Below are 12,674 nucleotides of genomic sequence, written 5' to 3' on the forward strand. Positions count from 1 at the left end.
GTCTTGCATATTTTCTTTCTATTTTGGTTTTTTTTTGGGTTTTACTCCTCCCCTCTCCCCCAGTCATTTCTCTTCAGGGACAGGGATTTTTATTCTCCCTTTACTTTTTCGTCTATCCCATCTTGAGGCAATGCTGTAAAGTTATGGAAATTGAATTCAAAGCCTAATGGATTCCTGTGTACTTTCACTTTCCCAGCAACAGGCTGAGAACATAGACTCCACAACTCTTTTGGTTTCACCTCCAAAAGACACAAAACAGAAACATGCATTCTTATGTAGTCAAGCTACACAATAGTGCCCTGTAACTGCATCACATCCATGTAAATAGCTGACACATATTTGCAGGTTATTTTGACACTTCTGCAACACTAAAGTTTTTTTGCTTTCAGCATGGGGTCACAGACCTGATGTGCATGCCACAGCAAGCTGTTCAGGTGCTTGTTTGGAGCCACAATCACACAGATATTCCTTCCCCCCAAGAAAAGGAGTTCAGTGCAAAGAAATTTGATATACATCCTCAGGGCTGGCAGAAGACTATGGTAGAAGGACTAAATAAAGAATAATAAAGAAATATTTTTGATAAATAATCTGAAAGTCAACATAGTAGAAAGATAATTATGAGTGTGTTCCTAGGTCTGGCTGAAGGGTCTCTGAGTCTGAAGCCTCTTTAATATTTTTATGGCAAGAGATAAGTGCTTCAATAGTCCACATAACACTGCCAATGTGTATCTTAAGTTTAGTTATAAAAATACCTGAAAAAATGGCTAATTAATATAGAGAAAACCTTGAAACATTATTATTTTGTAGTTTTTTTTTTAACATCTGTAGGTGTTGGTTTTCCTTAAAGTCAAAAAAATTTAAATGCTATGGATAAGGTACTTCCTATATTGTCAAAACGGTTTCTTCTTTTGCATAAATTTGAGGTTTTCTATTTTTCTTTTTTTAAACAAATGTGGATAAACCCTTCAACTTTGTTAGATCCCCTGATCCACTTATATTCCTTTTATTCTGTTGTGAAAAAATAAGTGCATTGCAAAAAGCATATCCAGAAAATATATTTTAAACAAAAATATATACTTGATGACTGTCATTAAGGCTGTAGGAAATATGCAAATATACACACTTTTTTGAAGGACTAGAACATTAACAACTTTAATAAAATACTAGATAGACTTTGTTTTTATATCTTGGCTCCCTTTTATTTAAAAGATACTATCAGTTATATACCTGATTTTTCTAATTGCCTCAAAGTTCCAAAATAAGATTAGTATATAATAACTTTCCTTTCATTATTGATGCTAGCTTAATTATTCAATTTCTTTGAAGGTATATTAAAAATTGTTTTCACATCTGCCAAAATAAACTTTAATAGTTTCTTTAGATCCCCAGGCATCTATCTGTTCCTCTCATCTGTACATGTAAGAAGGTATGTGTCAGTGAGCTTCACAATGAAACTGTATTGTTATGCCGTGTAGTAATACACATTGCAAGTCAGAGTGTGTTTATTTATAATCACCTTTTCAAATAGTTTTTTCTATTTTCTACACTGCATTCTCATTACAGAGCCCTCTCTCCATATCATTCTTGCACAGTACATTGCAACCACTAACCTGATATAAGATAATGCATTCAAAAATTAAGTATTGCACAATACCAAGTTTCCTTTTTTCAGAAAGATTGGAGAGTTCTTTACGATTGACAAAGTACATGAATAAGTAGTCTTTTTATAAATTCTAATTTATTTAATAAAAATACAAAAATATAAATATACATATATAAAAATATCAGGATGAATCAACACACAGACATTTTTAACTCAATAAATATGGCAATAATATTAATCTTTTTAAAGTATATTTTTGAGAATAAGTTACAATGCAGATGCACACTATCCAACATAGTAGGAAAGGTAAAGCAAAGCAATTTAAAAATATGGAGTTTCCATGTAATTATCAAAGGCGCAAAAAGCCTTTTATTATCTTTTCATTCCCTAAAAAACCCTTTCATCAGAGGTTTCTAGGCAGAGAGGGTGGGTTATAGTGTTTTTTCAAAATCTCAATCGTTCATATTCATTCACGTTGACTTATTGATTAAGCAAACCCTTACTAAGACAACACCTATTTTTTGTAAATTTTTTATTCCCAAGTAAGAGAGTAGGCCACTTTATTTATCTAGGAACATAGACATGAATTCCACTAACACTGAGCAGGTCACAAATTACTTTCTCAGTCTCTATCACTGTCCTCTCCACCATACATATCTGCTAGTTTTTTAAACCGAGGTCCCCAGTCACTGAGGTAATCATAGTCTTGGTTGCCTTCTGTGGTAAGTGATTCCAGGGAGCTGAGTGAATTTGCTATGGAATCATTTCCTTCGTAGGCATATGTTGCTAATGAATCATAAGGAGGGGCAGCTGGGTCTGAATCATTTTCCTTTAACCTTCTATGAATAAAATCTTGAACATCGATGTTTTCCCAAAGAGGTGCAGTCCGCCTTATCTGAAATATTGTTTCTGGGATAACATCTCTTCTCATTTTACTTTCCTCCCTTGCTTCTGGATTTCTCAGCGTGCCAATGTCAAAAGCCTGGGTGTCTTCTTCCCCACCTCCTTCATCATTGTAGGTCACAATATTGTCCCGAACATCATCTTTCGAGATGATCAAGGGCTCTTTCTTCCTCTGTCTCTTGAGAGCCGTAAACAAGACAACTAATACTTAAAGGAAAGAAAAAGTGAATGAAAAAATGGATTGTTAGAAAGTAAATAAATGAGGCAAAATTTTACCTCATCTTTTGCCCTGGAAAGGTTTTAAGGCTGGAATGGGATTTTTAATCAGAATGTCATGATAAAATCTATCTCCAAGTTAATAAGGGAAAGTACTAATTATTTGATAGCAATCAAAACTTATTATTTTTTAAACTATGGGAGAAATTATCAAAATGTTTTATACTTTAAATAAATTTGCAACTAAGCAGTAGTTGAAAAGTAAACAATATGATACAATATTATCCTACAAAGTTTTGATTTTGATTTTAGTTTTGTAAGTACCACCTTTCTGGTAGTCATTAACGGTCCTTTCATCAAATGTAGTTGAATCTCCTTGGCAAAAGTTATTCACACTCTTGAAAGCTAGTGATTTAGGTATTCCCAAGTGTCTAATTAACTTCTGAATATGGGATCTACAGGTCCCTCTGAAAATAACAACCTGAAGACCTTAAGCTATCAATATAATTGGCAAAACTACTTTTGCTTCAATGACTGCGAGAATTGAAATCCAGTCTTTGTTACTAAATGCTTCTTTTGAAAAACATGATCCCCTTGGTTTATGAAGTGCTAGTTGAATAACTCTTTCTATTGAAAGAGGTAAGGATTAATATAAAAAAGAAGCTTTATAAGGGGAGATAAAAAAATGAAGTTAGGATTTTGTGAATACATTCTGGTGTCTCAATACTATTGATTTCAGAAGCAATTCAATGCTTAAGTGCACGTAAAAATCGGACTCTCTCTCCAGTAGCTGGAGTAAATAAGAAAGGCCAGAAAGACCATCTGTCAATGAGACATAACAATGATTGCTGAACCATAAATTACAACAGTGCTGAACGGTTTAGTTGAGTCCTAGGAGCTAAGTTTTTACCCTGAATCACCTGAGTATTGGTGAATAAAAGCTAAGATTTGACATGCTGCAGGTAGGGAAAGGGGAATAGAGATCTTTCACATGCCATGATATTATGTTGTGAATATAAAATTAATAAAAATATGTTCCATTCTGTATTGTTTGGGTTTTCTTCCTTGTGCCTGTACAGTGACCTTTCTTTTCATAATGTTAGATGAGGAACACTTTAGCAAGTTAAAGAACTCCATGGAGGAGAAAAAGGTAGATCACTGAGAGGTTATTATGGAGTATCTTTCACAGCCTGGTACTTAGTATGTCTCATGTTGGGCACGTTGACACGAGTTTACTAATACAACACACTACCTTGTTGAAAAATTAAATATGATGCTGAGTATCACCCTAGCTGTAGACTAAAAATTCTGTTTATGTACTCCACAGCCACATGTTTCTTTGACTTCACATATGCCAGCAGCGCTAAACAGAGCAGGGCCTCTAACCCTGGGGCTGAGACACGAAGTGGTCACTTGTTCTGCACAGCAATCGTCCCTGATCCTCTTCTGTGTTTCATATTCTATTGCTTTGGGCCTAAGGCACATTTAACTTCAATAAGTTCAAAGTTTAGTACAGATTTTTTCAATCTGTACTAAAACATTGCAGCCAATCAGAGCAATGTTTTCATTCTGAGCGAGTAAGGGCATGTGTTTCATGCTCCTTTTACTCCTGCTCTTCTTGGGGAATGCAGGATGGCTTTAAAGATACAAAGCTTGTTGACATGACGATAAGAACCATGCAAGGTGAAGAGCTAGGTCTGGCAGAGTTTGAACCATATTCTCCTGAGACTGGTGCCTTTCAAGTTCTGACTCTCAGCAGACTATCAGCAGGTTTCCTGACTATGCCTGGGTAACATCCTGGGAAATCCAAGGGGGCTGATGCTGAAACCACGCCAGCAGCAATTCCGGAATCTAAACAGTTTATCAGTTTGATAGAGCTCAAGTATTCTCCCTCCCTTAAGCCCAGTACAGATACAGTTTATAGATATTACCCTTCTTCTAATATCTATAGCAAATATTAGGAGAATCTTGAATCCAGGGTAAAAACTGAAAGAAAAAAAAAAAATCCCCTTATAATTATATAAACTAACACCTGTGGCTTCCCACTGACCCCTTGGCAAGCTATGTTTGCTAGGACAGGTGGAAAAGGAAAGAGGTTTTCTGCAGAGTTTCACTGGAAAGTAGAGGTGATGACACTTTTCTTGAAAAACATGCAAGTTGAAATTTTTATGTTCTTAACACCAGATAATGAGCTAACATTTATTCTACTTCCTTCATATGTAACTACATCTTTCTAATGCTTCTACCTTCCAAACACTCATCTGACTTCTGTTCTCATACTTATTTAATCATCAGTTCTCACTATCACTTGCTAGAAATTGAATATTTCTATCCTATGCTTTTGAGATAAGTATTTTCTGAACAGAAAAAACCCAAACCTTTCGTCATTAAATAGCTAATATAATTCATAACATTTAATTGTTGCAAAACTTAGCACTCCACTTCAGAAATATGATTTTAAAGTTCTGGATCTAAATGAAGATCTGATTATGGTATGAACATTACTCAAACAAGCATAGTAACTAAAACTGACGCTATATTTTCAATTGCATTTAATTCGAATATCACAGTCTTACTCTTCTCACACAAACTTCTAAAGTGTAACGATGATATATTTCTGCAGGGTCATGTGAATAAGGATCTTAAGAATATCAGGACTCTCAAAGTGACTAGATCTTTTTCTGGTCAAGTAAACATCTCATCACAGGTACCTACTTAGCAGGATAATGATGCAGAGGAGAATGGCCACCAGTGCCCCCGTGCTGAGGCCGGCAGGGAGCAGCAAGGCCTCGGCGCTGCAGGACTGCATGTTGCCCCGGCTGTCACAGGCACACACGCGGATGGTCAGCGTGCCCGTGCTGCTCTGGATCGGGTAGTCGTTGTCAAATATAATGATTGGCAGAAGATAGGTACTCGTCTTACTACGGCTGTATCCATTTCTTCTGGTCATAATTCCTGCTGTGTTATCTAGAATGGAAACACAGAATCGATAAATGTTTCTGAATTAAGTTTTATGTGACATTGGGGAGGGGGACGTTGGGGTCAGCACTTACCTTTGTTGTCTACAACAGAGAAGTTTGGGTGAACAGCAAATTCTGGCACCAACTCAAAGAAAAATTTGTGTCCTCGAGGAGGCTGATCTCTGTCAACTGCACTCACAGTCTGTATGAGCTATAAAGAAAAGAGTATTTCATGCTATTTTAGAAATCTTGTGTTTCAATTCTCTGCTTTTCATGTCCCGTAAAAATCCAATGAATCTCTATCTGAAGACAAAAACTGATGTCCTAAGCCAAATGTTTCCCACATAACTACAGTAGAGGTTACAGTAAACAAATTATTTTATGGTTTAAATACATAACAAAGGATGAAAAAGGGTCCAGACCTCACTGCAGAACAACCATGTGCTTTGATTTGTACTCAGTATCTTGCAGTGATACAGAAACATTTGCCCTTCTGAATAAGCCATAAACCTCCTGTGGCTTCATGTAGCAATGACAGAGAGTGCTGTGTAAACCAGTTGTTAAGTGGATCTAATTCTCAATCCACCTCATCTGCTCCTGGCGATAAATTGGAGTACTGCACTGGCAGGATTTTTGCTTCTCCTGGGGTAATAAAAAGAGAAGCTTTACTCCCTCCTAAATTGAAACCTCTGGCTGTGGAGCTTAATAGCTGCCCTAACAAGGCCACTCAAGCCCAGCTGGGAGGGAGTGATAATAGTGCCAGAAAAGGGTCAGAGTAAAATGGGCTGAAAAAAGAGAGGCTTCAGCAGTACCTCTGGATTGCATACGGTTTCCCATTGCATCAAAACGTGCAAATGTGTGCAATTGCGTTTATGTAGGCACACATAAATGCTAACAATTTGACTCTTTTTTTAATCTATCTGCTGCTGGACTGGCAGAGAGGCTAAAGGAAACATCTGCAGAACTGAGGAAGGAAAAGTTACATGGGAACAACTGTGGTTTATGAATTGACTTGCAACATTTAACACCGTGCCACACTGCGTGAGTCACAGTAACTCCAGAAAGCTCTGTGTGTGGCTGTTCTGTCATTTGCCCTTCCTGGTGGGTGTCACACTAGAGAGTAACCCATAGTCCACCTTGGCTTGCGAGGACAGGTTTGCATTCAGTCACAAGATGACAAAACCAGTAGCATAAGAATAGGAGTGAGTCTCAACTAAGGATGCTATAACTCAGTACAGGTTCTTTCCTATGGCACTTAAAAACAGAATGAGTTCACCAGCCAGACATTTTTCTTTCAAAGCCAAGAGGGAGCCAATGACTGTCTAGGAGTTCAGGTGTTTCCAGTGTTCAGGGTGTCTTGAAATACCACCGATATCAAAGCCACTTGTTATCAAAGACTTTGTTTTTCTCTTCTTTCCAGAGAAGGTGCAGCTTGACTTCTTCCAGAAATACAGTAATTGACAAGTAGCACTAATATGATCTGTAAACTTTGTGCCAATCAAATAAGGAATTCCTTTTTCATATATATGGTCTCAGAACATTGACCTTAATGGGACTTGAGGATACAGTTAAGTTTTGGAAAGTATTTAGTATCTCACAGAATGAATCATTATATCAAAGTGGTTTTTTTGCTGTTACAATTCAGAAACTTGCTACTGCTAGTGCTGTACTGAACCACAAATATTCAACCCATTTTTTCTAGCTAACTTTGGATAATTTGATTATAATTAATAATATTGAATTATAATTTTAAAAACCCCAAAACAACAACAACAACAACCAAAAAAAAAAAAAAAACAAACAAAAAAAAAAAAAAACAAAAAAAAACCCCCAAAACACAACACAGAAACAGTTGAGGGGTCTGAGTTTAGCTCATTCACTTTCCAACAGCTCCTTCTAAAAAAATACAAGATATTTTTTATAATTTCTTTTTATTTTTGAGGTATATTGAGGAACTAGAATGGTAATTTGTAAATATCAGACTTGCACAAGAGGATGTGACTATGCTCAAAGCAGGATTATGAAACTTTTCTAAGTGTAATTAGAGTAATAACTACATACAAAAATCTCTTCACTTTTCGATCTTTTGATTTGCTTTTTTAAAAATAATTTTTAGCTATTTCACAAGATTAGTCAAATCCTTGCTTATGGTCAAGGATCCTGTTTAGAGTGTTTCTACATTGTAATTTATGTCAATAATTTTATAATGTTCAACTGCTTTTGTCTTTCCTGTAATCTGCTTCTGAGAGTTTTAGTACAGAAAGCAAGACCAGGATTGGGTTTAATTTTAGTTTTCCACAGTTTAACATATGCTAAAAAAACCCCAAATTTAAATGAGAAAATTTTCCTTTCACATTAGCACAAGTTTGAAAATACAGAAGAAATAGAAAAGTACCAGGCAGAAGAGAGAATTAGAGTAAGTGACAACATTTGTGCTGTTTACAGTTACTTGCTGAAAAACACAAGGAGAAAATATCCTGCTGAAATAACTATCAGAAACTGTAGTTGGGTATCTTGGGTCTTTTTGAGATGTAATCATTCAGTGTTTGTAAGGTTTGAATCCCTTCATGTGCAAATCACATAGAGAAATACAATTGTACCAGGCACAGAAGAATCTAATTACAACAAATAATTATTGTTGAGGGTAAGGCTGAAGAAGAAAAAAACCCATCCTCATTACCTGATCTAACAATTGGCAACATGAATTGAGAACCAGCTGTTTGCCTAGCAGAAAAAAAATAGGAGATTAAAAGAACAATGAGAAACCATGATTGCAGGTGAAGTGTTCCAAATGATGAACAGGTGAAAGGAAATTAGAAATCTTATCTAATTAAGGATTTTTTTTCAGTTATACAGCTGTAAATAAAAGACGATGTCAGTGATAATCACCACAGAAATGAAAGTAATCTGGCTATTTTTAAGTATCTCATTTATATGAAGAAAATCTAGTACTCTTTTGTGTACATCTTGTGATTGCATTTCAGAAATATATTCACCCATTTTTATGCACTTATGGACATTGAGTTATGATCACTTTTCATCAGGACTTGAGAGCAAGGTTTCTGATGTTGAAAGATTTATGACGGAAGAGTTATTTCAAGAAAATTACTTTTACTCAAATATATTTCAATCAGATCAAGCTTAGAGAAAATAAAACCAGTCTCATTATTTTCTTTCTTTCATACCTTTCCATGTGAATGAGCACATTTTATAAAATACAGCAGTATTGTCACTATTTTGAGGGCTACCTATGCATGTGCATGAGTACTTCTGTGTATTTAAAAAAAACCAGTGTCATACTCTCGAGTGGATCTTAATGGGTCATTTCAAGTTTTTGAAGTCACTTTTCTTTGAGAGTAATGAAAATTTAAACATAGGCATTGACATTAAGTTTTCTCTTTTACATTCAGGACAAGAGATTTGTAGCAGTTTGACAATGTTAAATGAGTAGCAAGAAGAATTATTCCCAGTCAAAACTTTTCTTAAGGATCTTGGGACCAGTGCTCATTTAACCATGCTCTTTAGCAGTGCTCTGACAATGACTGGTGTCTTGGAAAAGTTGTTCGTTGATATCTTTATCAATGACATAGGCATTGAGATCAAGTGCATCCTCAGCAAGTTTGCAGATAACCCGAGGCTGAGTGGTATGGTTGACACAACAGAAGGAAGAGATCTTGTCCAGAGAAACCTGGAAAATCTTGAGAAATAAACCTATGAGAATCTCACAAAGTTCAACAAGTCCAAGTACAAGGTGCTGCACATGGGCCAGGGCAATCCTAAACAAGAGCACAGAATGGGAGGAGATGTCATTGACAGTAGCCTTGCAGAGAAGAACTTGAGGGTTCTGGTGTATGAAAAGCAGTACATGAGCCAAAAATATGCACTCAGAGCCCACAAGGCCAACTGTATCCTGGGCTGCATCAAGAGAGGAGTGGCCAGCAGGTCGAAGGAAGTGATTCTGCTGCTCTGCTCTTCCCTTGTGAGATCCCACCTGGAGTGCTGAATTCAGGTCTGGAGTCTTAACCATATGTGGGCCTACTGGGGTGAGTCCAAAGTAGGGGAACAAAGATGGCTAGGGATATGGAGCACCTGTCCTATAAAGACAGGATGAGAGAGTTGGGGTTGTTCAGTATGGAGAAGAGAAGGCTCTAGAAAGATCTTATTGTCATCCTCCAGTACTTTAAGAGGGCTTATAAAAGAGTGGAAGATTGAATTCTTACACAGGCAGATGGGGATAGGAAAAGGGGAAATGATTTTTAACTATAAGAAGAAAGATTTAGATTAGATATTAGAAAGGAATTCTTCACTCAAAGAAAAGTGAGACACTAAACCAAGTAGCCCAGAGACACTGTGAATGATCCATCCCCGGAAATGTGCCAAGCGAGAATGGATGGACCCCTGAGCAACCCAACCAGTCTAGCGGGTCACATTCCTGGCCATGGCCAGGTTGTTCCAGGGTTGGAACAAGATCGTCTTTAAGGTCCTTTTCAATCCAAATCATTGTATGATTCCATGATTCTATGTATTTCTTTCATGATGAAGACAGAGATTCTGCTAAAGGGTTTGGACCTATTTTCCACTGAAATATTTTTTTTCAAGCATTGAAATACTTCACTTATAATCCTGTTTCATATTGCTTGGTTTGTTTGACCTGGATGCTGTAATTTTAGGACTTGCACCACAGTCAAAACTATGATTGTAGTTTATGTTCAGGCTATTTTATAGTTATTCTTACTCATGCCTGAAAAAGTGGTTGGGGGTGAGTGGACTGCCTAGAGAAACAGATTCCTTTTATATATCTCTTACATCCTTAGGCAAAGGCTGCTCTTCAAGTTGTTTTAAAGACAGCAAGCAAGTAGAAGCTAGGTGGGAGAATTCTGAATTAGGAAGGGTCTCTGTGCACTTCAGAGCATGCTGTTAGAATTCCTAAGGCTGCACTTGTATACACAGAAAGCTGCACAAGTAGAAGGCTTTGGTTGCAGGCTCAGCATTGGGAATGCCTTTAAAAGAAATATAGGAACCATTAAAGCAAATGTTAAGCTTTATCAGCACAGAGGTCAGCACCATCTGGACACTTTTAAGACAGGTTTTTCAGTGTGTGCAGGCTTGGCATGTCATGCAAATAAATGGCTGTTGCACCTTGGCTCCAGGGTGTACTCTTTAAAAGCTACAGCCACATAATTCGAAAAGTTCCTTGGAGAAACATGAACAAGATGAGGTCCACGGGTGGGCACATACAATATGTTTTCAGGTTAAACATTTCTACTAATAAAACAAAACCTGAGACAAATAGAAGATTTGCAAAGAATTTTGCTGCTACTTCTTTTCAAAACAGTAGTGCATTGGTGGTTGTTGCTTTATTTCTACACCTTTTTCTTTTTCAAAAGTCCTTCTTTCAAAATTCACTATATATGGTGAAAAATAATGTCACTTTCACAGAAATTTGAAGATGGTCAGTGTTGTAGATCTCCTTTCTGAAGTTTAAATACAACAAGATTAACATATACCATAAAAATTGTACTTCCAGTCACAAACACCACTAGAGAAAGATATTGTTAAGGTAGAGACACTAACAACTTCTGAATTTTTGTTGTTTCTGTATGTAACAGAAGAGAGGAGGAGGCTTTTAGTCCACTTGAAGCATTTGGGCTTTTATTTTTAGTTGTATTATGCTCTTAGTTAAACCTGGTTGTTGTACAACATAGAAATATAATTTAAAGTATCTCTAAGCACTTGAGAAAGAAATGTCTAGGAAATGTTAGTGTTTGTTTTCATCTAACATTTTTTAACAAGTGGTATAGAAGAGAACAGAAATTCTGGATCTCAAATCACTGACTTTTTTGAAACTTATTGAACTTGTTTGGTGCTGCAAGTGTTTCTCTAGGAATCTGAAAAGACCTCACCACTTTGTCTGCAATAAACTATGCAGAAAAAAATCATGTGAGAGAAACTATGGATGGCAATCATGAGAACAATGTGTGCAAATGTTACAGGGAAATGACGGAAAACCAGCTTTTTTTCTCGTATCCTTTCTTCATCTTGCTTCTTTTCCTGCCTGTATGATCTGGTAGGGTCAATCACTAACTAACCTTGAATGTATTACTAACAGCAAGCATAAATATGTGGAACAAAGGTTATGTAAAAGATGTGATGATATGGCCCATAGGAGTGCTTCAAAATCAATTCAGCTGTCAGTGGATGCCCATCTTGTCATTATGCGGCCTGAGTGATCACATAGATTTTTACACATAGATTTTTATTAACCTTAGACACATTTCTAGGCTATACCCCTGTAAGGTGCTAGCTGCAGAAAACAGCCTCCATCATGCATGAGCAAGCTTGAAGAGATGCCTGCCACTTAACAAAACTTCACATTCAGTAATGCAAAGCAGTTTGGTTTCCTGATCTTGGCTCTGTTCCACAAATGTGTTGGCAGTTTTATGCAGGACTCAATGCTTATCAAAAGTTGGAAAACTCTTACTTCAATTCTTATTTAAAAAGACAGACTGTTAGCATGGGTCTGTCACTGAAATAAGCCAAAAGGTGTCTACCTAGTGAAGCAGCTACAACGTATATAAAGTCATGACTGATAATTAGCAATTCACTCTTGAGAAAAAGTGATCTCTCTCTGCTCTATTTTAAAAAGAGAGGGAGGGTATGGAGAGTAGTGAAAAGAAAAATCAGCCAGGTCTCTGAAGGAGAAAACAAACTTTCTACATTCTGATGTCTGAAAGGCTGTGAATGGCAGGAAAGAATATTGCTTCAGAGGGGAAAAATAGTGACCCAGGTTGTTTTCTTGATGGATGTTGAAATTAGATAATTTTTTGCCAACAATAAACTATGCAATAAACTATGGAGCTAAATTTTTACCAACAAGTTTTTCAGCTAAATCAGTCTCCTTCTCAAGTATATCTTCCTGGTTTCCATGGAGAGTACTCGTCCTCTAATCCAGCTAAAAAGACCCAATTAATTCCTGTGACAAGGGCATGAGA

General features: G+C 36.6%; 1 protein-coding gene across 2 annotated transcripts in view; it reads right to left on the reverse strand.

Moving 5' to 3' along the window:
* Positions 1-1,808: 1,808 nt before the first annotated feature.
* Positions 1,809-12,674, reverse strand: part of CDH9 (cadherin 9) — a 67,871-nt gene continuing 57,005 nt past the window's right edge. For both annotated transcript variants that reach the window (XM_041475903.1, XM_041475904.1), the window contains 3 exons: positions 5,776-5,893; positions 5,438-5,689; positions 1,809-2,713 (listed from right to left, as the gene is read on the reverse strand). In XM_041475903.1, coding sequence (XP_041331837.1) covers positions 2,226-2,713; positions 5,438-5,689; positions 5,776-5,893 — 858 coding nt within the window. In that variant the 3' untranslated portion in view covers positions 1,809-2,225. The remainder of the gene's footprint in view (positions 2,714-5,437; positions 5,690-5,775; positions 5,894-12,674) is intronic.

This window comes from Pyrgilauda ruficollis, unplaced genomic scaffold (assembly GCF_017590135.1).
Source record: "Pyrgilauda ruficollis isolate IOZ18807 unplaced genomic scaffold, ASM1759013v1 scaffold37, whole genome shotgun sequence".
Classification (NCBI taxonomy): domain Eukaryota; kingdom Metazoa; phylum Chordata; class Aves; order Passeriformes; family Passeridae; genus Pyrgilauda; species Pyrgilauda ruficollis.